Genomic DNA, 26,016 nt, shown 5'->3' with positions numbered 1-26,016 from the left:
GCGACATATGCTTTAAATTCCAACACTAGTTAACCATGGAGGTTTGGAGATCTGTACAGACAGACAGGAAGTGACAGCGCTGGGCAGGAAGAAGAAGTGATGTAGCTGGACAGAGAGAGCAAATCAGATGACAGAACAGCAAAGGCTTTTAGGTGTGGGTAGACAGGAAGTTGCTTGCATCTGGAAGCTGCCAAATTGGTGAGGTAAGGTTAGCTGTGGCTTTCCCTATGTCCCTGATCTCTCTCAGGCTTTCACCCCTATATCTGGCTCCATGTTTTTTATTTAATAAGACCATTTAGAAATTCATCTTCACATGAGTTCTACTGTGTACCCTTCTTTAGGACTTTTCCCTAGCCCCCATACTCCTTTTATAATTTCCTGGTCTCTATAGATTCCAAGTTAAATACAAAATTCAATTAAAAGGGATGATACATGTATAGTAAAGAACATGTGGTATTGGATTTCTGGGTCCGAGTTACCTCACTTAGTGAATTTTATCCTCAATTCTACCCATTTTCCTACAAATTTCATTTTTATTTGGTGCTAAATAGAATTACATTGAATAAATGTGACCTATTTTCATTACCGACTTTTCAGTTGATGGACATCTCGTTTGGTTCCATTCCCTAGCTATTGTGAAGAGGACAGCAGTGAACACAAACGTGCGAGTGTCTCTAGTGTTGGCTTGGGGTATATGTGCAGGGGTGGGATAGCTGAGTCACATGAAGATCTTTTTTTGATTTTCAGAAAACTCCACACCGATTTCCACAGTAACTGACCAAGGTATAAAGGTTCCTGATTCCTCACATTAAGAAAATCCAGCTTTGCTTAAACACAATTTAAAAAATAGAAATAATTGTACTCACTACTACTGACTTTTTTCCAGCAAAAGTAGGATCTATTGGTTTAGATAAAGGCAATTTATTAAAAAAAATGTATCTACATTTTCTCCAGTATCTTTACCTGAAACATTTTAAAACTTTTACTTAAAATGTTATCAATAAAAAAGGAAATTCCTTTTTTTAGGTAATTGACAATGTTACCAAGAACAGTCATCATAAATTAAGACAAATTTGGGGTAGTTGTTTGTTTTTCTTATAAGTTACAAAATATACTATTTTCATGTAAGTGAACATGACATATGCATACACATACAGATAGGAATGGAAGTTGATACTAATGTGCAGATGGAGTTAAATTGGTTATACATTTACTTCAGTTCCTGATGCCCACTGTTTGTTTTTCTAGATCTCCAGCCCTGATGATGGTTTTGAAAGTAAATCACTTTATGAAAGCTGGCTGGAAAAAGACCCTTCACCTGAAAATAAAGATTATCCTAGGTAAATTAATATATGCATCTTTTTTACTCTGGGATAAATATAGATTTCCCCCTTTCCCTTGCTCCTCCAAACATGCCATTCTCAGAGAGCTTACCAATAATTTAAATGAATTCAATAAAACTGTCCAGCCAGCTGCTGTTTTGCTTACTAATCAGCTTAGATACATAGTTAATGTTCGGTGTAAGCTAGATATACCTTTGGAAATTTTCAATTAAACTGATTTTATGGGGACTTAAGAATGCTTGCTGCTTGACCAGAGGACCGAAGTTCAGTTCCCAGCACCCATGTCAGGTGGCTCACAACCATCTGTAACCAGCTCCAGGAGATCCAATGCCCTCTTCTGGATTCTGTGGGCACCTGAACATCCTTTTATATACTTGAAGACATATGCATTTAAATATAAGTAAAATAAATTTTATGATGATTTTTGCTTTTTTATTAATCATTATTTGGCATTCTTAGAGAAATGTAATTTTAAATATGTAGTAGATGCTTTAAATAATAGCATAACTCCATGTGATAATGATGTAAAAATAAATGTATTATGTGTACGGATGTGTATGGATGTAAGTGTGTACGTGGGTGTATGTGGTATATATGTGTGTTTATGTTTACTTCTATTATGTGTATATATGTACATCTGTGTGTGGGTATATGTATATATCCTCAGAGGCCAGATGAGTTAGATAAAATGAAACAGGAATTTACAGTCAGTTTTGAGTCATCTGATGTGGGTGCTGGGAACCAAACTTATGTCCTCCGGAAGAGCACTATATGCTCTTAGTCACTGAGCCTTCTTTCCAGCCCCTCTACCTTATTTATTTCTATTTTTTCGTGATAGATCATTCCTTGAACCTGGAGCACCCAGCAACACTGGCTGGTTGTGGATTTTCAGGATCTGACTGTCTCTGCCCCCTATCCTCAGCCATAGGGTTCGAGATATGAGTGGCTAAGACTGGTTCTTATGTGGATTGTGGAAATCTAAATTCTAAGTCCTTATGCTTGCACAGAAAACACTTTGCCCACTGAGTCATCTTCCTAACCCCCTCATTTTATTTTATATGTCTTAAAAGGCCTTACCAATAATCTTCAAATTGTGTGTTTTTCTGTAATCAGTTTAGACTTTTATCTTTTTACATTTTCTCATTCATGTTGTAGTGTCTTCTTGAGTTTATTATATATTTATCCATTTTTATTCAATATGATTTATAAAACTACCAGAAGATGGTAGTAGTCTATAGCTTTCTATTTCCTAAAGTCTTCTTGAAAGTATTATTTTATTTATTTTTATTATAATTTTTTCCTACTTTTTGAGACTATAATCATATTTCCCTCTTCTGTTTCCTCCTTTCAATCCCTCCCATGTACTCTGTGCTTCTCTTTCAAATCCATGGCATCTTTTTCTTCAATTGTTGTTACATATATACGTGTCTATATGTGTACATAGAAACGTGCAGTGTGCATATTCCTAAAGGTATAAATTCAACTTGCTCAGTCCTTATAGTGTTATTTATATATGTTTTCAGGGCTGACCATTTGGTATTGGATAACCAATAGGTGTGCTGTTTCCTGGGAGACTATTTCCTCTGTTCTCATCATTCCTTAAGTTGTCTGTAGTTCCTTGTCTAGGATTGAAGCCTCATGAGCTTTCCTCCTTCCCATGATAGCATATCTACTGGTGTTGTCTGTGTTCAGCTCTTGTTTAAGCAGCCATGTTGGTGAGACTTTATGGGTGTAGCTTCTCTGACAGTTCTAGAAGACACAATCTCAGAGCAACCTTCCTATTCCTCTGAATCTTAACAACCTTTCTGCCTCTTTTTCCACAATGATCCCTGAGCCTTAAGATTCAGAAGTTGTGTTGTAGATGTATCATTTGGGACTTGGCTCCACAACTAGGCATTTTGATCAGTTATGGTTTTATGTGCTGGTTTCTTTCTGTCACAAAGAAAATTTTCCTTGATGTGTAATGAGAATGACACTATTTTGGGGAGGTATAGTGACAAATATTTTATTTATAAAAGTTAATGATTATGCTGGTTTAATAAAGTGGCAATTGTAAGTTCTTTAATATCCATGACTTCACTAGTAGTTCTGATAGTTGGTGAGGTCTCCAGTATCAGGAATGATTTCCCTATTGTTGAGTGGGACCAATGTCCACTTAAATAGCTGTTGTTAACATCAAGGTATTTATGTTAGTATTGCATCCTTGGGTTATATTGTTGATCTTTGCCATTCTGACTGGGTTAAGATGAAATTTTAAAATTGTTTTGATTTACATTTCCTGAATTGCTAAAGACAATGAATGTCCCCTTTTGAGGTTTTACTTAGCTATTATTGATTGATTGATTGATTGATTGATTGATTTTCAGAACTCCCTGTTCATATCCCAACTCCACTTTTTGAGTGAGTCTTTATTTTTTATTTTTTGACTCTGCTTTTTGAGTCCTTTATATATTCTGGTTATTAATCCTGTATTAGCTGCATATCTAGAAAAGACTTTTCTCCCATTCTGTGGGCTTTCTTTTTGCTTGATTGTTGCTTAGCTGTTCACAAGTGTCTTAGTTTTGTCCACTTGTCAATTGTTGGCCTTAATTCTAGGACAAATGGAGTCCTATTCAGGAAGTTCTTTCCTGCACCTACATCTTTCCCACACCTATGTTTTCTTCTAGTAGTTTTGGTGTTTTAAATTTCACATTTAGGTCTTTGAACCATTCGGAGTTAGTTTTTGTGCAAGGTGATAGACACTGATCTAATTTCAGTCTATCTACAAATGAGCATCCAATTTTCCCAATACCATTTGTTGAAATGGTTTTTCCAGGTTATGCTTTTTCGCATCTTTGTCAAATATTCAACGACTGTAGTTATCTATGCTGATGTCACATTGCTGAAACTATAATTTCTAGAAGCTTTCTGTTAGAATTATTGGGATCTCTATGTATAATATTATGTCAGCTGCTAAAAAGGATTGTTTGATGTTTTTTCTACTTGTGTTCTTTTTATTTCCTTTGTTTGCATTATTACTCCAGCTAGTGCTCTAACAAAATATTGAAAAGGAGTGGTGATAGTGGAAAACCCTGTCTTCTTCCTATTTTCAATGGGATTGCTTCAAGTTTTCTCCATTTAGAATGATGTGGTTGTGCATTTCTCATATACATCTCCTATTATTTGAAGTTTGTTTTCTCCAGTCCTACTCACTCTATATGACTTTTATCATAAAGACATGTTGGATTTTGACAAAGAGGGCATGTTGAATTTTTTGCATCTAGTGAGATGATTATATGATTTTTGTTTTTTAAGTCAATTTATTTGGCTTATAACATTTGTTGACTTGTGTGTTGAGCCATACCTGCATCTCAGAGATAGAGCCAGTTTGGTTACACGGATAATCTTTTTGGCGCATGTCTGTATTTGTTTTATAAGTATTCTACCGTGCCTTTTAACTCTACGTTCATAGTTTTCTCCTATTTGTTGTATCTCTACCTGGTTTTGGCATTAGAGTGAAACTGTCTTCATAGAAGGTGTTTGGGAGCACTCCTGTTTCTATTTTATGAAATAGTTTAAGGATGATTGGCTGTAGATCTTTGAAATTCTAGTAGAATTTTGTTGTGAATTCATCTGGCCATGGACCTTTTATAGTTGGAAGTCTTTTTATTACTATTTAAAAGTTTGCTATGGTCTGTTTAGGCTGCCAATCTCTTACTGGTATAATTTTGGTGGTTTAGCTGAAGGTAAACATGTATTAATTTCTTTTAGGTTTTCCAACTTAATGGAGTACAGGTTATTAAAATACTCCCATATAATACTCTAAATTTGGGGGGTATCTATTTTAATGTTTCACTGTTTCTTTCTTTCTTTTGGTTAGTAGGGCCAAGGGTCTGTTGATCTTGCTTATCTTCTCAGAGAATCAGCTCTTCAATTCACTGATTTTTTTTAAATCTCTTTTCCTCTCTCCCTCCCTTTTTCCTTCTCTCTCTTCCTTCCTTCCTTTTTCTTTCTTTCTCTTTCTTCTTTCCTTCTCTCTCTCTCTCTCTCTCTCTCTCTCTCTCTCTCTCATTAATTTCTGTTCTGATTTTTATTATTTCTTGCTGTTGACTAGGTTTGGATTGGTTTGTTCTTGTTCTTCCAAATTTTTGTGTGGAATCATTAAGTAATTTGTTTGTGCTCTTTCTGATTTTTCAGTGTAGGCAGTTAGAACTATAATTTTCCCTCACAAGACTGCTTTTAATGTGTCCCAGAGGTTTTGTTGTGTTGTTATGTTTTCATCTTCATTTAGTTCCAGGAAATTTTTTATTTATTTTTTGATTTCTTCTTTTACCCATTCATAATTCAGTACTGTGTTGTTTAATCTCCATAAGTTTGTGTATTTAATAGAGTTTTGTTTGCTGTCAATTTTAAGTTTCTTTGAATTATAGTCAGAGATGATACATGGAGTTACTTCAATTTTTCTGAATTTGTAAGACTTTGTTTTGTTCCCCAGAATGTGGTCTATTTTAGAAAAGCTTTGCTATCTTTTGTTAGTGAAATGTATATTCCTTTTTGTTTTGCTGGACTATTCTGTAGATATCTGCTAGGTCCATTTGATACATGATCATTTAATTCTAATTCTGATATTTCTCTTATTTTTGTTCAGATGATCTGACAATTGGAGCAAATGGGATTTTGAAATCACCTTCACCAACTATTTATTGGTTGATGTTGATTTGTGTCTTTAATTCTAGTAGTATTTTTTTAATGAAATTGAATGCACCAGAGTTTGATGCATGTATACTTAAGAGAGTAAAGTTTGGGTTAACTGTTCTCTTGATTACAATATTTCCCTATGTCTTTGATTAGTTTCGGTTTGAGATCTATTTTATCAGATATTAGGGTACTGACACTTACTTGTTTCCTGAACCTGTTGGATTGGAATATTTTTGCTCATCCTTTTACTCTAAGGTAGTACCTATCTTTAAAGCAAGTTTCCTGTAACAGATGAATTTTGTTAATCCATTCAGTCAGTTCATGTATTTGATTTAAAAATTGGGGCTGTTGATATGTAAAGTTATTGTTGAAAGGTGCATGTTGACTGTAGTTATTATGTAGTTGATTTGTGTGTGTGTGTGTGTGTGTGTGTGTGTGTGTTCTTGGTAAAATGTATTTTAGTAATTGTAGCTTTACATTTCTCTTGACTATGTTTATTCCTCTTTAGGCTGGCTTTTTCGTGTGTGTGTGTGTGTGTGTGTGTGTGTGTGTGTTTAGTCTGTTTATATCAGGGGGACTTTTTATTTTCTGTCAGCTATCATGGCTAGTTTTACTGGTTTATATCAGTCTAGATTGGCTATTGTGGTCTTTTAGGACATAAAATACATTTTCCCTGGCTCTTCCAGCTTTAAAAGTTTCCACTGAGAAATCACCTGTTATTCTGATGGGTTTTTCTTTATATGTGATTTGTGGTTTTTCCTCTTAGAGCTTTCAATAATCTTTCTTTGTTATGTATAGTGTTTTAACTATAATTTGTCATGGGAATTTTCTTTTCTGATCCTGTATATTTGACACTTTGTGTTCTTCTGGTATCTATATGAATATGTCTTTTCTTAGTTTGAGGAAGTTTTCTTCTATGATTTGGATGAGGATCTGGTCTATGTAATTTACCTCGGATTCTTCTCTGTTGTCTATTCCTGTAATTTGAGGTTTGGCTTTTTTTTTGGGGGGGGCGGGGTTTTTGGTTTTTCAATACAGGGTTTCTCTGTGTAGCTTTGTGCCTTTCCTGGGACTCACTTGGTAGTCCAGGCTGGCCTCGAACTCACAGAGATCCGCCTGCCTCTGCCTACCGAGTGCTGGGATTAAAGGCGTGCGCCACCACCGCCCAGCTGGCTTTTTTTTTTTAATAGTGTTTAAATTTTTTTTTCATACAAATCCTCTTTATCTTTGAGTTTTGATCTATTTTCTACTTAATTAATTCTTCTTGTAAGGCTTCCCTTTGAGTTTTCTAGTTGGGGGTACTGGTTTTTTCAATGCCATCTTCATTTCAGCTTTAGTCTTTCTCAAAGTTTCTCTTTATTGAACTCTGTTTTCAAATCCTGGATTGTCTCCATCATTTTTATGAGCTTTACATTTGTTTTCTGGGACATTGCTCAGACATTCATTCTCTTTAAGTTCACTGAGCTATTTCTTTTTGTCTTCTTTAAACCTTTTGGAATTTTGATGATGTTTATAATTTTTCTTTATAATTGCATCCTGGGGTTCATTTCGGTAATTCTCATTGGCAGACATTTCTCTAGAACTGGTGGATTACTTTATGTGTGTAGGTTTACTACTTTGATATTGCATGATATTATTTGTATCTTTTGTGATGAGATCTGGGCATGTGGACTTCTTTTATTAGTTTGTGTTGGGCTATACCCTAGAGAAGGGTGTTATTTATTTTAATGTGTGTGTGTGTGTGTGTGTGTGTCCTCATTCATATGCCACCCAATTGTGTAGAGGTCAGAGGACAACTTTTCCTTTGTCCCTTCCTTTTTTCTTGTGGTTCACAAAGTCAAACTCAGGTTGTCAGGCTTCTTTTCAAGAGGCATTGTCCTCTAAGCCATCTTGTTGGTGCCCAAATTAGTCTTATTTTTTTTTTCTTTTGGTTTTTCTAGACAAGGTTTCTCTGTGTAGATTTGTGCCTTTCCTGAAACTCACTCTGTAGCCCTGGCTGGCCTCGAACTCACAGAGATCCACCTGGCTCTGCTTCCCGAGTACTGGTATTAAAGGCGTGCGCCACCACTGCCCGCCTCCAAATTAGTCTTGTGAAACTTAAAATGTGTTTTTTCCTTTATAAAAGTTTAATATGCTTATTCAGCAAAAGAAACAAATGGACGAAACACCAGGCTCTTCCTATAAACAGCTTGAGGTGGCCTATGAAAATGGCTTATTAAGTGGTTCAGATGTTTCTATTCATTTAAAAACCTTAGGCTTCAGTGTTCTATAGAACTGATAAACTCTGGTCATATTTAATGTAGCTTGTCACATGAATATTCTAGCAAATAATAAGAAAATAGCTTGAAGATTGTTTAGCTTCTAATTCTTTTTTTTTTTTTTTTTTTTGGTTTTTTGAGACAGGGTTTCCCTGTGTAGCTTTGTGCCTTTCCTGGAACTCACTTGGTAGCCCAGGCTGGCCTCAAACTCACAGAGATCCGCCTGGCTCTGCCTCCCGAGTGCTGGGATTAAAGGCGTGCGCCACCACTGCCCGGCTAGCTTCTAATTCTTATAACAATTTGGCATGCAAATTCTTAGCTACTCTTGGAGAATGATTTATTTTACTATTTGCTTAACTTGTATTATTTATTTTATCATGTATATATTTATTTATTAATATTTTATATCTAGAATCAATAAGCTGGGATCTGGAAGTGATTTTGAGGCTTATTTTCAGAGACTTGGAATTGCCTCAGGAAGAGCTCGCTACACTAAGAACAGGGTAAGCCATTTAGTAATTTTTTTTAAGTGCTAAATAGTGCCTTTCAATAGTGAAAGGCAGCATCCTTTGACAGGGAATTCTAATTAAAATGACATCATCAAGTCAAGAATAGACAGTTGCTTCTTGGCGTTCCATTGCCTGTAACAGGCCAGTGAATACAAACTGAAACACAGGTGAGTCTTCTTGTTTCTGAGAGTGACAGAATTTTCCCAGTGTTTAAACATATCCATATTCCCAGTTATATAAATTTAAATATAAAACCATTCAACAGGTTTGAGGTGACACCCCATCTTTGTGGAAAGTATAACTTTAGTAAGTCCAATCTGATCTTGAGAAAGGGAGAGCTGTGATAGTGACTGGAATTGTTATTTTTTAGAAAGATCGTATCCACTTTACTATAAGTCATTTTTACTTAAATCAGGACCGTCCCAACAAAAACATTGTTAGCCATTCATGATCTGAATTTTGATGTATGTATTAAATTATGGTACACATTAAAAGCCATGAGACATTTGTTTTGTAATAAATAAGGCAGTGGAATTACTCATTAGTAGCCTTTTTAAGATCAGATTAGGTCTGCCCTTTCTCCCTTCTTCTTAATTCCAGCGAAGATCATTTTTGTTCCAGGGATGTACTTTTTGGGATTCTCCAACTACTCCATCAGGGTGTTCTCTCCCCAGGTGATGCCTTTGTTCTTGTTGGCATCTGTGTACCAGAATCCAGTGGCCTGACCAGTCTTCCTCCCTAACAGACCATGGAGATTTGGTCCAGTCTTATGCTTACCTCCCTTTTCCACAGTGTGGCACTGGGCACACTTCTGAACAAAAATCTTCTTGCCTTTCTCAACATCACCCATTTTTATTTCGCTCAGGGTGACCAACACCTCGATCGCTATGACCCGAAGACGGACGTCCCGCTCTCTCCATTTAGTAATTTTTAATATGTAGTATATTATTTCACCCTTCATTACTGTAACAAGATACCTGGAATGATCATCTCCCAAAGAAGATTGTTTTTATTCATGGTTTCAAAGTGTTTGTTCCAGTTCTTGTAGGGTTGTGATGAGTCAGGACATCTTGGTGGGCAGAAAGCTGCTTACCTTTGGGCAGCCATGAAGCAAAGAGAGATTAGAAGGGGCTGGATTTCCACTTCCTCTTCAAGGGAATTTCCAAATATGTCTTTCTGGGGGCATTTCTTTTTAGTTATGAAATAATGAACCTTAATGATGCTTATCTTCCTCTTTTACCTTCTCCACCCTCTCATACTTCCTCCTATAGTTTTTGTCCTTTTTCAAATAGTCCTCTACCTACTCTCATGTCTTTTGTTTTATTTATTTATGTATGTATGTATGTATGTATGTATGTATTTATTTATTTATTTATTGGTTTTTCGAGACAGGGTTTCTTCTGTGTAGCTTTGCGCCTTTCCTGGGACTCACTTGGTAGCCCAGGCTGGCCTCGAACTCACAGAGATCCACCTGGCTCTGTCTCCCGAGTGCTGGGATTAAAGGTGTGCGCCACCACCGCCCGGCAAATCATTTTTTTTCTTTTCTTTCTTCTTTCTTTCTTTCTTTCTTTCTTTCTTTCTTTCTTTCTTTCTTTCTTTCTTTCTTTCTTTCTCTCTCTCTCTCTCTCTCTCTCTCTCTCTCTCTCTCTCTCTCTTTCTTTCTTTCTTTCTCCCTTTCCTTTTCTTTCTTTTTTTTTTTTTTTGGGTTTTTCAAGACAGGGTTTCTCTGTGTAGCTTTGTGCCTTTCCTGGAACTCAATCGGTAGCCCAAGCTGGCCTCAAACTCACAGAGATCTGCCTGGCTATTGCTAATAGCCTTTGGTTGAACACTGCTTGGTTAGGGAAAGAATGCATTACCTTTCAGGTCTGTAGACACTAAGCTGCCCAGAACTTTTCATACACTTAATCAGTTCATAATGTTGAATAGTGCTGATTTGAATATGTATTTCTTTATCAGAACCAAAGGTTGAATGAAGGTCACATGAATCATAAAATGAAGACAGGAATGTAAAAATTTAAATCAGTGAGCATTTGGCTGTAGTGTTTTAATTATATTTTAAATGTATTTGCTTGATGAAATCAGGGCTGTCATGTATTTTCTTTAATCATTTCTATGATTAAAATATTATGAATTGAACATATAATGCTTATTTTCAACTCTTTCTCCACTTTAGAAAACAGATAAATACAGCAGCTATCCTGTATACCATACCATCTATGAGATGTTTGAATTAGTAGAGAACTTTTATGACCCTACATTTAAAAGACAGCTCTCTGTGGCTCAGTTTCGAGGAGCATTGGTGTATGAGCTTGCAGACTCGGTTATCATTCCTTTCAACATTCAAGACTATGCAAAAGCCTTGAAAACCTATGCAGCAAATATCTTCAGTTTATCAAAGAAACATGAACAGCAACTGAGAAACTATAGAGTGTCATTTGGTAAGATATTTTGTAGACTTTAATATAAACTTTCTTAGTTCCCATCATAGAAGAAATCCTACTAATTTACTTATTCTTTCTGACAAAAACTTTAAACAAATACTGATTTAGGGGTCTGATTTAATCTGAAATGTCTATGATGAATCCATTACTTATGAAGTAGTGCTACAAACATTAAATTGGGTATATAGTTTCTTACATTACTACTCTTATTAATATTCCCCAAATATTCAAAATTATAGTCCCAAATTCTTTTTTTTTTTTTTTTTTTTTTTTTTTTTTTTGGTTTTTTCGAGACAGGGTTTCTCTGTGTAGCTTTGCGCCTTTCCTGGAACTCACTTGGTAGCCCAGGCTGGCCTCGAACTCACAGAGATCTGCCTGGCTCTGCCTCCCGAGTGCTGGGATTAAAGGCGTGCGCCACCACCGCCCGGCAAAGACATGATTACTTTCTTTCTTTCTTTTTTTTTTTTTTTTTTTTTTTTTTTTTTTTTTTTTTTTTTTTTTTTTTTTGGTTTTTCAAGACAGGGTTTCTCTGTGTAGCTTTGCGCCTTTCCTGGAGCTCACTTGGTAGCCCAGGCTGGCCTCGAACTCACATAGATCCGCCTGCCTCTGCCTCCCGAGTGCTGGGATTAAAGGCGTGCGCCACCACCGCCCGGCCTATAGTCCCAAATTCTATTACGTATGTTATTTTTGCTGAATATATTCATCAGTATTTGTGTACATAAAGGCTATTTTACATCGTTATAGTCAGTCTTTCATTTTATGACTGGCTCTTCATACCTCGTGTCTTTAATAAAGGAGGATGAAATACAGCACAATGCTGTAATATTAAACACTGGATCTGGAAGCAATTGGCCTGATTCAGATATTCTCTCTTCCACTTAGTACCTATGATCTTTAGAACACTTCTTAACTCCTGTATTGCTAATTTCTTAAACCATGAACCAATAAAACACACTTCACTCTTAGGGAGATTATTAGGGATTATGTAGATTAGTAGTGATTTTCATTTAACGCCCAGTGAATGTTGCCTACTGGCACTAATTGTAAATATTTTCTTTCCTGACTTCCAGATGTATATTCTTAGTCTATATCAAAATAATCAAATTTGTACTGAATGTTTCCTGTGTACCAAGTACATTACTAATATTAAAGTGATAATCGCTAATGTTTTCAAAGAGCTTGAAATTTAATATGAGAAAAGGGAAGGCGAATGCAGATGACAAGTTATTAGAGGGACAAAAAGAGTAACTAAGAGCACAGAGAATAGGGATGGAGTTGGTCATTAGTGACATTTGAATGTGAGTTTGATTTTTACATAAGGATTAGTAATCTTTATGAAGTTATGAAGAATAGCAGGTATTTTATTCATTTTAAATAAAAAAATCACATTTCTAGAGTCCTTGTTTGTAGGGGTTGGATGTTGTGTGCTACCATGTAAATGTGGAGGTCAGAGTACACTTCATGGGAGTTGGTTCTTTCTTCTACTCTGTGGGTCTCAGGCATCAAACCAAGCATGGCAGCAAGTGCCTTTGCCCACTGACCCATCTTGCTAGCCCACATGTGGGTGTTTCAATGTGGACATAAAATGAAAAAGAAGAGCCCGGTGTGCTGGTCTATACCCACAACCTTGCATTTAGAAGGTTGAGACAGGATGATCACAGGTGTTAGACCAGCTTGGGCAACATAGCAAGACTGCCTGAAAAAATAAAACAACAAACAAAAGAAAGAAAGAAGAAAGAGTATCTCTGCATGGTGAGAGGAATGAAGAGATGAAACTGGAGAAAAAGACAAGGCCCTGCTCAAGACCGATGCTAATATATGTGTGTGTATGTGTGTATACATATATAGAGACTAATATGTCATAATGTTCTAATAAATATATTCAATGAATGAATGCTGGGGTTTGGGTAAATAATTGATTAAGGAATTATTTATTCCCTGTACTTATGCAAGAAAATTCTCTTAAGAACCAGCTTAGGGGAGTGCTGGAGAGATGGCTCCGTGGTTAAAAGCATTTTCTGGTCTACCATGAGAACAGGAGTTCAGATCTCAAGACTCATGTCATGTGGGTCATAAATACCTGTAATTCCAGCTCCAAGAGATCTTACCCCCTCTTCTGACCTCCATGGCACCAGGACACATGTACACACACACACACACACACACACACACACACACACACACACACACACACACACACACTTAAAAACACGATTTGACTACATTTAAAATTCCTAACTTTTTTCACCAATAGTTTTCATGAGTCCACAAAGAAGGATGCCTAGAATAATGGTTTTCCTATTGTTCGGTCCTATGAGGGAGAGAACAGTAATGTGACCCTCTGAAATGTGAACCACTGACTAAATTCTTTTACTTTTCTATTTTTGAAAAAGATTCCTTATTTTCTGCTGTGACAAACTTTTCAAAGGCTGCTTCAGACTTTCATGGAAGACTCACACAAGTTGATCTTACTGAGTAAGTTTTAGCTGCCTCCTCTCAGAAGGGCGGACTGTCTTCCCCCACACATGTGTCGCCGCTTAAGCCATGGTCTGCACAACAGCAGCATCAGCAATAATTGCCAGCTTCTTAGAAAGCAGAAAGGCACGCTTAGAGTTGTCTTTTCTCTACTACATATTTCCAACTACTCCCTTAATTCCCCTGTTGTCCCCTTCCCTCATTTCATTCTCAAATTCATGGCCTCTTGTTCTGTAATAACTAGGGCTCTCAGAGCTCTGTTTTTTAAGTGACACTGTAGATGATTTTACACTCACATTAAAGTTGAATTTGTGTGATGAGAGTTACAGCTGGCAATTCATAACTCTATAAACTTGGGTGCTTTTGAGTATATTTCTGTATAGTCCTTCTCAATACTCCTATTCACCCATCAACCACTTTTTTTGTATAGATTTTTTTTCTGGAATTTTTTATGATATTGCCACTTTAGGTAGAAAATAATTTTTAAATTATATTAAAACATTATACAACAAATATGAATTGTACCAATGTAAAGTTTTTTTTCAGACTTAATCAACAAGCCATATCATTTATTTTGAGGAGGTGCTCTTGTCCCTTGGATTATGGGAGAGCCCAAAGATGTATGTAGTTCAGCTATGCCAAAAGCCGTATAAGGATTGTGAATGGGGAAAGGACCATCCTTGTTTACTGTGTGTAGCTGCCCCTGCCTTTCTCATAGACTTTAGAAACCATTACTCTCTGTTGTTGCTTATCTTTATTCTGTTTCTTCCCGAGTGGGGCTGTGTGAGTCATAAGGAATAACTTGGCAGTCCTCTCCATCTTTCTGGGAGGTCTGGTTATCCTACAGAGAAATAAAGAATATCTTTCTTTCACTTCTTTTTGACCACTCTGTGGCCTTGAAAACCAAAACACACCACTTTTCAGTAACATTCTGTGTCTCTTACAAATGCTATTAAGATGACCCTGCTGTTATATGGTGTTTGCTGTGTAACATATTACTGTGTTAACATTGTTTCTGTTAATGATCTATTGATTATTTTATTTATATTCCCACATATTATCTTTATTTAATATTATTTTAATTGTGGCCTACTAGTAGAGATTTGAATGATGTGTTTCTTATTCTCCAAGTCCTATTGCAGTGCGAATTATGAATGACCAACTGATGCTTCTGGAAAGAGCGTTCATAGATCCTCTTGGTTTACCTGGAAGGCAGTTCTACAGGTAAGGGGAAGATGGGTGCTCCAGAGAGCACCAAACACCTCCCTATAGTCAAAGAAGCTTATCAAAGATGATTTAAACTAATGCCATCACAGGAGTGGAAGATGACTACATACTAAATATACTAAATGTAATATAAGTGGTAAATGTAATATGGGTATGATTATGTATCCAGTAATGGTGTAATATGTAGTATCAGAGAAATACATTTCATATCAATTAGTTCTTCACTGTGTGCCAAACTGAGAAAGAACCTTAACAAAATATTCTAGCCACAGAGTTTGTAAGGAATCTTAGAGCACATGCAAATTCTAAGGAATCCTTTCTGTGTGCTTTCAGGTAAATAAATACTCAATTTATTTCAGCCTTAGTGGTGGAGAGCTGACTGCTCTGTAAAGAATCCCATTCTAGTCTATTTTATTGAAAGGTGTAATTATTAGAGAATTTCCTTCATAAAAAAAAAAATCTTTTCTCCTGTAATGTTTTCATCTGACCTGATCTTTCTTCCCAAGTAAAGCAAGCTAGCTTATTACATTTATTAAATTTAGTTTCATTCCATATAATGGTTTAAGTTGTTAAGACAGCTGCCATGTCCCTTGGAAGAAATATTGTTTTATGTCAGGTTATTTCTTTTTGTTTTCTATCTATGTCATTTTTTTTAGAGCTATCAGCCCCCAAAGTCTATTTTTCTCAAGGTCCTTAGAATAAAAAGGGTTCTTTGTGGCTGGAGAGATGGCTTAAGGATTAAGCACACTTGTTGCTCTTGTAGAGGGCCGAAGTTTGATTCTCAGCACCAATATGGTGGCTCACAACCATCTGTAACTCCAGGGGATCTTCCAGTCTCTTCTGAACTCTGCAGGCACCAGGCACGCAGAGTATACATACATATGCCCAGGCAAAGCATGTAGGCACATAACAATGTAAATAAATCTCAAAACTGTTTTAAGTGGTTCCTTGATGGAAATTAAGATGGTCCTAGCACTTAAAGTCAGAAAACTCTTCATTCATGTTCTTGCAGATGTAGGATTGAGTGTTTCGGTGCTCTTTGGTGTTAGCATGTTTCTAGGATTTGCCTGTCTGAATTAACATAACAAATGCTACTTTACAAAGCTAGCTATCACCTCTCTAAACGTTAGTGGTTAGGACTAACATTCAAATGATATAAACAGAGCTTTTGGAGCACAGGTCTTCCACTGTGACCTGAGAAATCATTTATCTAAACCTTGGATTTCTCAGCTACAAATGGAGGTTTTAGCTCTTAGCACTGAGGCCTGTAGATTTAAGGCATCTGAAGATTCATCTCAAAGAGGGAGGCACTCTGGAATGTGAGCTGTTTTTATAAATGTTTGTTTATTCATAGATACAGATTAGAGATATCAGTTATGAATATATATGTATGTGTATATATATCAAGCAAGAAATATCTGCAATTTTAGTCCTTTCTTGAAAGTTATTAGCCTATTAATGCTTTAGAACTATGTTTTATAGTGAAAACATCTGTACTTTTAAAATGTTCAGACTCTGAAGCATGTGATCTAGAGACAGTTCTCTTTCATCAGTTCCCTCAATTGCACATCTAATTCTGCTGATCTTTTCAGGAAAACGCAGCCTTGTATGAAGTGTTAACACATAAATGTGTACTTTATATGCATGTTTACATGTAACTGTATACACATATTTTTACATAAATCTGCTTACTATATTCATGTACTATATTTGCATTTAAATGTATATTTATATATACATATTCACAGGTCTTTTAGTACAGAAACATTTATATTTATATAAATGGAACCATACCTTAATTTACAACCTTTTTTCAAGAATTCATCTGTTGATGTCAGCATAGAAAGTTCTAGCACTTTAGTCCCCTGTATAATACTTCACTGGTTAGCTTTCATTTATAGTTTTAATGACTTATTACTGAGATTTGTTAGATGAGCTTCTCTCCATTATGAAATACACTTCCTTAAGATGTCCTTGTGTTCTCTTTGAACATTTATAAATATTAATATTTCTATAATCAGGCCCTGGGACTTAGGCCCAAAAAAAGACAACACATTTTAAAATTTGATGAGAATATATCAAAATGTCCTCCAAAATACTATGCTCTATTTTAAAAATACATTTTGAACTATTAATTGAATATTTAGATATTTGAATATTAAAGTAGTTCATATTGCTGTTTCAGTCTGTTGCAGTGTTCTAGAATAATGCTACTGTATTCTTCTAAAGATTTCATAGAATGTCTGTATGACATATTGCATACTTATGCTTTGCCCAACAACTTCTTAGATAAATGTAGCTATGACATCTGTAATTTTTCATGTTTTAAAAATAAGCATTTGTTGTTGTTGTTGTTGTTTAGGCACATCATCTTTGCTCCAAGTAGCCACAACAAATATGCTGGAGAATCATTCCCTGGGATTTATGATGCCATGTTTGATATCGAAAATAGAGCAGATCCTCACTTGGCCTGGGCAGAAGTGAAGAAACATATTTCTATTGCCACTTTCACGATTCAAGCAGCAGCAGGGACACTGACAGATGGGCTGTAAAGCTCCTGTCAAGTAACTTCATCACTATCAGCACTGCAGAGGGCTTGAGAGTGAAGCTGTTAGAGGGAGGTCTCACTCAAATGGATTCACCACTAAAGGTGCTGCTGAGACAAAAGGTCTTTTTCTCTGATGATTCACGAAGCCAGGGTATTCTAAAACCATCATTTTCAGGTCATGTTTTGTATGACAACCTTACTTATCTGTCCTGTTTTTTTTTTTTCTTTTTCCCATTTTAACTCTTGCATGCATATTCAGTGAAAGTGAAATTGGAAGCAATCTAAATGTTCATGGACAGATAATTGAATTCATTGTGGTCGATATGCACAAAAAATACTACTGAAAATGAAAGAACTGCTGAACATCCAATATTATTGGTAGATCTTGCTGAGTAAAAAGTTGGACATCAGTGAGTCCAGAAGACCAAACTAATCTACACTACTATTTATCTTTTTAATGGAAAAACTTCTGGGGTAAATAGAATTTTCCATACCTCCGGCTTAGTGTTAGTTACCAAATCTCATCAAGCTGTCATTTAAATGTCTACATTTTATTGAAAATTATTTTGAAATAAATTTGATTATGAGGGGGAAATCCCACCAAAAAAAGAAGTCAGGTAAAGAAACAGAAATAGTACACCATCCCTTGTAAATGATCAAGGAATGAATATATGACGTATAAATGGTACTTTGATAACTTCAGTTCTACTGAATAAACATGTAATTCTTACAAATGAGGAAATAACCACCCCAACTCTCCACCCTAATTCCTTTAAGAAAAATTCAACAGCATTACAGGGTTTTAGGCAGAGCCTTGGGATTACAGGTGAATATCATTGAAGTTTCATCCAGTAAGAAAGGATGCATACTTGGCTCGATGGTAGGACACTTGCTTCGTTTCTTCAAGAACCAAGTTTTTTCCTCAGTATTACACACACACACACACACACACACACACACACGCATGAATATATGTGTATATACAAGCACATATGCACTCACATATTAAGTAAGCTTGGTTGTTTAACTACTTTACCATGTAATAAAAAAAAACTAGCACAGTTCTTTCCCTTAGCCTTGGGGAGCATCAAGGGAGAGGGTGTGGACAGACAATACAACCTGGAAGGAATGCTATGGAATGGTCTTCTGGACATTATTGTTGCACACATAAATGTGCAGCAGTTGTGGGTTATCTACACAAGGTCAAGCACAAGAGTCCAGAACAGAGCTGGGCGGTGGTGGTGGCCTTTAATCCCAGCACTTGGGAGGAGGAGCCAGGCAGATCTTTGTGAGTTCAAGGCCAGCCTGGTCTACAGAGCGAGATCCAGGACAGGCACCAAAACTACACAGAGAAATCCTGTCTTGGAAAACAAACAAACAAACAAGAGTCCAGGACAGGGGAGGGACTCATGAGGTCCCATCTGTAAAGGAAGAACTATTGGCAGTTAATGGCTGGGAGAAGGAGAAGGTAAGCTAGGTTTTCAGGCTGTAGCCACTGGTAAGTTGCCCATGGTCCAGTAAACAGACCCACAGCCACACACATGCAAGAAAATCTAATTAAACTCAGAGTACTGAAAAAAAAAAAAAAAACGACATGAAAGGAGTAGAAGGTATTGGGAAAATAGGTTCTGGAGGGCATGGGAGAGTGATAAGAGAATTGGGGGTGAACACGTTCACAATATATTATGTACATGTATGAAATTATCAAGGAATAAAAATATTTAAAAATTAACCTTATATAAGCACACTAGCTAAAGTAGTAAGCAACAGCTCAGTTTGACAAGGAGAAATGATCCCACTACTCTTCCATCCTGGCCAAGAAGACAGACTAATTTAATGAGGGGGGTGTTGGAGAAACACAAACCTTTGCAACCCCTGGTGTATGTATGTGCGACATGCAGAAGGAAGGGAGCCCCTCATGGAAGAGTCTGCTCAAAGTCTTGAAGAATTATTTTCAACAACATACTTAAAATTTGCTGTGAAGATTGCCTACATGGATAATATTCTTTTTATATAGAGATCTTTTAATTAATAATTTTAAAATGGTATGAGCCATGCTTAAATTTAGATTGAGAATAAGTGACTTGAGTTTGGGTTCATTTCCTTCCCACTTACAAGCGTACAATATTCAAAGATCTTACAAGACTATAATAAACTTTTTTATGGTAAAAACATTTTTAAACCTTATTGTGATTTCTAGAATCCTGGTGACCTACAGCTTTGTTATATCAGCCTATAGTCTTGTCCAGTGTTCCCTTAGGACCCACCCAGTACTAGCTACAGAAATTGAAAACAAAAACACATGTTTCTTGATAACTCTTTGTACAATGTAACTTCAGAAGCCACCAAAATCTAATGTGGCTATTTGCTAGACAATTAAGGACTACTTACCCTGTGGAAACCTTTAGGTGTGTCCCATCCTTTCCTCTAGCATGTCTAGAATTTGCAGTTCAGACAGACACTGAAGCAGACTGTCCTTTTGGGTAAGAGATTCATTGGAAAAGCTATTAGTGCCATAGAACAGATATTAGGTTGGGGATTCTGACAGAGTTCAGGCCTTGTAACTGATAACAAGCCCATAGGCTCTGATTTTCTCCTGGGAAGGAAGGGGGAAGGGTGTTAATTTTTACACTTAATGCAGCCTTTCGGGGGAGCGGGTGTCACCACTTGCATGGTAAACTTTCTTTGGGGAAGTGAGAATTAGAGTCATAGAGTACTTTTCAATTTCCTAGTCTGGTTATTTGGGCAGCTTGAAAAACTCCTTAGGCATGAAGATTCTAGACTTTCTCAGTCAGTTCCCTATAGAGTGGGAATGCAGTCAGCTCTGAAGGTAGAAAGACACCTGTAGAGGGGCGAGACCTAAGCAGCATCTGGTTTGGGGTCTTAACACCTATTGAAATTTATGCTTAACTCTGTCAAGATCTCACCTTAGTAAATCCTAGTTTGCCTCACAGTGGCTTCTGCTCAAATCCTTGTGCTCAGACTGGACCTGGGTGGAGGTCTCTGGAACTGGTCCAGCTGAAGCAGGAGGCAGTGAGGAGCGCTTCCCAGCCCCACTCCTGCAGCTTACTCCTCCCCGCTATCCAAGTGAATGAAATTCTATATATTTCCAAACTCAAAGCCATAGTACACTATTTCTAAATCACTACTAAAGGTGATAAAAGACAAAAGTTTTGAAATTTCTGAGAATTTCTCTTGCTAGTAGCTTTCTTGAAAAACATGGCTGCCAAACAGCACCTATGATTAGCAATGTGAGTTTGGGATCAATAGTAAAATTTCCAACTTATAATACCTAATTGGTTATTTCGTTTCTTATTTTTAGTCGGCTGCTGGTCATTAATGACAGAGTAAGGCATTGTGCTGCATGCACTGTGATCAGCCCATGCCTCTGGAGAACATGTGATACTGTTAGTAAGCTAGTTTAAAATTAAGGTCTTGACTTGAAGGTCAACCAAAGAAGGACCACTCCATCATAATCAGCTTTAGACAAATGAGAAACAGTAATGGTAAAGGAGAGGTATCACATGGTCTCTCCTTGAGGTTGAAAATATCATATGACAAGGAGGAAAGTGGGAGCAGGACACTTTGTTGTGAATCTTTAAGGGAAGGATAAGTGTAGCACAAATTGTTAGGAGGTCTTATTAATAAAAACAAATCCGGGAGCCAGGTATTGGATTGAACGCTGAAAGATCAGAGAAACGGAACAAGCCACAGCTAACCTCACCTTGCCAATTTCTCAGCTGATCTTGTTTCCTCAAACTGGAAGCCTCTGAGTCCTCATATGAATGGATTTCAGCTGAACTGCTGCTAAAAGCCCAAAAGCTCAACAAGACTCTAGTTCCTGGTCCTCAAGCCTTATATACCTTTCTGCTTCCTGCCATCACCTCCTGGGATTAAAGGTGTGTGTCACCATACCTGGCTGTTTCTAGTATGGCTTTGAACTCACGGAGATCCGGATGGATCTCTGCCTCTGAAATGCTAGAATTAAAGGTGTGTGTGCCACCATTTTCTGGCCTCTATGTCTATCTAGTGGCTGTTCTGTTCTCTGACTCCAGATAAGTTTATTAGGGTGCACAATATATAAGGATAATTTCTCTTGGTTATCCATGCCTATTTTTCTAAGTTTAAATTTTATTTATGTGTATGGGTGTTTTGCCTGCATGAAGATGTGTACTACATGTGTGCCTATTTCCCACTGAGGTCAGAAGAGGGCACTGGATCCCCTGGAACGGGAGTAGGACAGTTGTGAGTTGCTATATAGTGTTGAGGATCAAATTCTGGTTTTCTGAAAGAGCACTGAGCTCTTAACTTCTGAGACAACTCTCCAAGATCCCAAGCATGGCTACTTTTTTTATTCTTTAATTCTTTTTAGTCAACTCTTATATTTTCCCTCCAAAAGAATAAGACCTGACAAGAAATCCTACACCTAGCTATTGGCAATTGATGACTGCTGAAGGAAGGTGGGGGGTAAGGACAGTTTCCTTTAGGAATGCAACTACTGAGCTGGGGTGGTGATGGCACATGCTTTTAATCCCAGCACTTGGAAGGCAGAGGCAGGCGGATCTCAATGAGTTTGAGGCCAGCTTGGTCTATAGAGTGAGTTCCAGGACAGCTAGGGCTACACAGAGAAACCCCGTCTTGGAAAAAAAAAAGAAGAGTGCAACCACTGAGAGGCTACCCGTGCTCCTGTAGATAGCCATATACCCACACATGCAGTACAGTGACAATGCTAAGTGAACTCAGTGGATTAAAAGAAACACACACACACACACACACACACACACACACACACACACACACACACCCCAGACACACAAACTCCAAAACATAAAATTGAGAGGGAATAGTGGTAGAGATGGGGGAGGGGGGTCAGCTGTGTGTGTGTGTGTGTGTGTGTGTGTGTGTGTGTGTACTTGATCAAAACACATTATGCGAAGGCACAAAATTCTCATAGAAAGGACCTGAGTCTTATCTCTGGCTCTGGTAAAGAACAGACTTATCACTGCCCTTTCCTTTAAGAGGTAATCCAAATGGGCCTGTCAGTCACTGGACAGGTAAAAAGAAAAACCCTTGGGAAACCTGTCGGGACAGACAATGTATTAAGTAGAATAAAACTATTGAATCAGGCTTTGCCCTGCTCTAAGAAAATGTTTTTCCCTTGTGATGGGATATTTTTGCTAACTTTCCACAAATAAGAACCTATTCTACATGACTAGAAATACAAGTATGTTGCCTGATACACTACTATTCAATTTAAGTGACCACACTACTATTCAATTTAAGTGACCTGCCGTGACAGTCTAGAAACATAGACTTGTAGTCATCCACACCTAACAGATGTAGGAAAACATTCCAGTCTAGTTGATCACAGGCCAAGGCTATTCACACACAAAAGCCTTTAGAACTGCAGAGGACTAACTAGTGAACAAGGACCTTTTTACATCTGTCCAGATTCATGTCAACTTCCCTAAGGCGCTCATTGAGAAAGCAGCTGACTCCCACTGTCTTAGTGTCTTCACTTGAAGATCAAACACCTGGACAAAATAACTCCGAGATGAGAGGCTCGTTCTGGCTCATGGTTCCAGGTCAAAGTCTATCACTATGGGGAAGTACAGTGATAGGAGCTCAAGAGAGCTGGTCACACTGTACCAAATGCACAGAACAAGGAGTTCATGCATACTGGTACTCAACTCACTCTCCAGCCCAGGATCCTAGTCAGGGTCTTCCTACCTCAACTAACGTAATCAACATCTCTGAAGATATGCCCACAGGATTAACACAATCAAGACAATCCCTCATTAAGACTCTCCTTCCTAAGTGAGTCCAGGCCATGGCAATTAAAACTGCTGCTCTCACAACTACTGTGACAAAGCATGCTCACACTTAATAATTCAGCTATTTGATATAAGAAAATCAGAAACAAATATAATTTCAATTTTGAATGTTATCTTTAGTGTTATGGTTAAGTTCTTAAAAGAACTTTGGGGGTAAAGGCCCTCCTGTTAAAACTGAATTTCACTTTATTCCATCTGTGACTTTAGGCAAATTACAGATTTTGCCTTTGAATATGGATGACGGAATAGTCTAATCATGGGGAGGGTCTCAAAATTAAAGTTAACATAAAATACTTGTCAAAGTGTTTGATACAAACTAAATGAATAACCACTTTGTGCAGTTTCAAATTACTTAACTCCCAAATTCCTAAACCCAAGTCACATTAGCATTTCTGAAATGTCTTCTAATGAAGTCTTATAGACAGCTACTTTAATTATCTACCAATCTGATTTCCATCAACTACCTTTCAATCCTGATTTTCTCTCATTTCACTGCTTTAGAAAGACTTCCTTGTAAAGGTGACTCCTTTTCTGCTCACTTTTGTCTCTTCTTGCTGGGAAGCAAAAAAGTCAAGAAATTTTAAGGTATTCAAAGTGGCCAATATGGCTTCTAATAGGAAGCAGATAGCTTTGAATCTGGCTTTAATTACCAGAAAACTATCTAAAGTTTTGCAAAAATATCATGTAATTATACCAATCTTATGATGATTAACCCAAGTATTTAAGTTTGTGGAATTTGACACAAACTTTCATTTTTCTCTACCTTAAGGATGTATTGTATTTTTATCACTAACACTGAATAAAGGCCTGACATGCACTCACTGGCTTGTGTGGTTTTGTTCAACCTTCATTTTTCATTCTCCTGTTAAGAGTCCTCCTCCTCTGGGAGGCACATTACAGATGGCTCCTTCCAACATCTGGTATGCTAACCTAAATCAGTCTTTTACTGGATTCCTTTATTCTGGCCTGTGCCATCTGTAATGCATTTATCGCTTTTCTCTTAATGAGGTGTCCTCAGAGTTGGTCAGAATACTATCAACGCTGTATCCTCAAGTTACATAATCCTACATCCTGCTGATTTTCTCAGAGCCTCCTTAAAGCCTGGGCAACTTCATTTTAATTTGTGACTCAGCAATCTCTCTGAGAACCAATTACTTCCAAAATCTGTTATCTGTCTCCTTTGGACTCTTCCTCTTTACTCAAACCTAGGAGCTATTCAAAATTTTACTTTCTAATCCCCAATTCAGGATGATAGTTTCTTAATTCTCTTTCCTAATGTTATTTTAGGCCTTGTTCCTGTCTCTCTCCTACCTCCAAATGCCTTGTATCAAATTGATCTTTCTAAGATGTAAACTGTGTTGTTCATGTGACAAAAAGTGAACAGAAAAGGAACTCAACTTTGAGCTGGCAGGCACCTCACAACACATGGTCTATTTCAAAATGGCCAAAACAGAACTTAAAGTCCCACTGCATAAAGGTGACTGAGTAGTGGCTGAAGAGATGGAAATCCTTACTATCTTTATGTGATTAATACATATTATATACACGAACCATCATAATGTAACCCAGACAATTATTTAAAAATTAAATTGTTATACCTGGAATACTTTGTAGTCTTAGGTCCCATTTCAATTTTCCAACTTAGTGTTTGGCATTGGGGATCAAGAACTTGCATTTCTAACTAATTTTCATTGATGGGTGATCAAGCTAGTCTAGAAATAGTATTCTGACTACCACTGGTCCACAGGAGAACAAAAATCTAATGATCCTTAGTGGTTTGGTTCTAACTCCTTATTCCTATACCAGGAATATGTTCTAGATATTGCAAATTTGTCACTATTTTTAACATCTTACATTAACAGGGAAAACAAAGGTAAGTTTGCTGGTGTTGAACTACAGCTTCTGGCGTACATATCTACAAGCCATGTAACACTACCTGAACGGCAATGGAAACTATTAGGACTTACTGTATTGAGGATTTTGAGATTTCCTTCAAGATCTTTGGAGAAACCACACTCTAAAAGTCGTCAAATCACAAATGATGAGTTTTAATAGGCTATCAATCAAAACCATTCAGGCAAAAATGACATACTATTTTCTAACAAAACATAGTAATGACTACCAGTCACCAGTTTCCCATGTACTGTGCCAACATTTTAGAAAAGCTATTCATTCTGCTAATAAGTAGTAGAGTATGTCTGAACACAGACATAGGGAACAAATTCTCAATGTCTGAGTCTGCCATTTTTACTCCACAGCTTACTGGAAGAATTTAAGCAGTACCTTGAATCTTTTTCCTCGCCCATAATACAAAACCACATATCTCACACGGTAGCCACGAGCAATTAGGTTCATATGCACTGATGTTCTTAAAACAATGCTAGTCCATTACTGGTGTATGTTTGTCATTATGTGTCAAATAGTGCAGTAGAAAACAGGCATCCATTAGTTAGCCAAATCAGAAACAGCCAAAATAACACGCAGCCAGCAAAAAGACTAACAAATAATACACATAGAACAGGAATAGACTCATCTAACGTCTTTGTTGTAAACAAAGTGTTTCAAGTTTTGAAAGATTTTCCTTTTTCATGTTTAATCATTAGGCTGTAATTACAAAAATCTTTTTAAAAAGATAATTATACAATTTAACCATTTGAATATTTGCTTAGTGGAAAGAGTAACAAATCAAGCTATTTTTAAATAA

The 26,016-nt window shown here is 36.9% G+C and overlaps 1 protein-coding gene and 1 pseudogene across 9 annotated transcripts in view; one reads left to right on the top strand and one right to left on the bottom strand.

Moving 5' to 3' along the window:
* The window catches only part of Naalad2 (N-acetylated alpha-linked acidic dipeptidase 2), a 79,709-nt gene that overhangs the window by 36,926 nt on the left and 16,767 nt on the right, over window positions 1-26,016 (top strand). For 7 of the 9 annotated variants that reach the window (XM_076575710.1, XM_076575711.1, XM_076575715.1 and 4 more), the window contains 6 exons: window positions 1,249-1,340; window positions 8,691-8,781; window positions 10,961-11,225; window positions 13,622-13,703; window positions 14,835-14,927; window positions 17,293-19,068. In XM_076575710.1, coding sequence (XP_076431825.1) covers window positions 1,249-1,340; window positions 8,691-8,781; window positions 10,961-11,225; window positions 13,622-13,703; window positions 14,835-14,927; window positions 17,293-17,482 — 813 coding nt within the window. In that variant the 3' untranslated portion in view covers window positions 17,483-19,068. Of the gene's footprint in view, window positions 1-1,248; window positions 1,341-8,690; window positions 8,782-10,960; window positions 11,226-13,621; window positions 13,704-14,249; window positions 14,385-14,834; window positions 14,928-17,292; window positions 19,069-26,016 lie in introns of those variants that run through there. The other 2 variants (XM_076575713.1, XM_076575714.1) reach the window with 2 other exon arrangements.
* On the bottom strand, window positions 9,194-9,763 carry LOC102905840 (cytochrome c, somatic pseudogene; annotated as a pseudogene).

Source organism: Peromyscus maniculatus, chromosome 7, assembly GCF_049852395.1.
Source record: "Peromyscus maniculatus bairdii isolate BWxNUB_F1_BW_parent chromosome 7, HU_Pman_BW_mat_3.1, whole genome shotgun sequence".
NCBI classification, from domain to species: Eukaryota; Metazoa; Chordata; class Mammalia; order Rodentia; family Cricetidae; genus Peromyscus; species Peromyscus maniculatus.
Note: the sequence above shows the minus strand (reverse complement) of the source record. Positions and strands in the feature narration are given on the sequence as shown.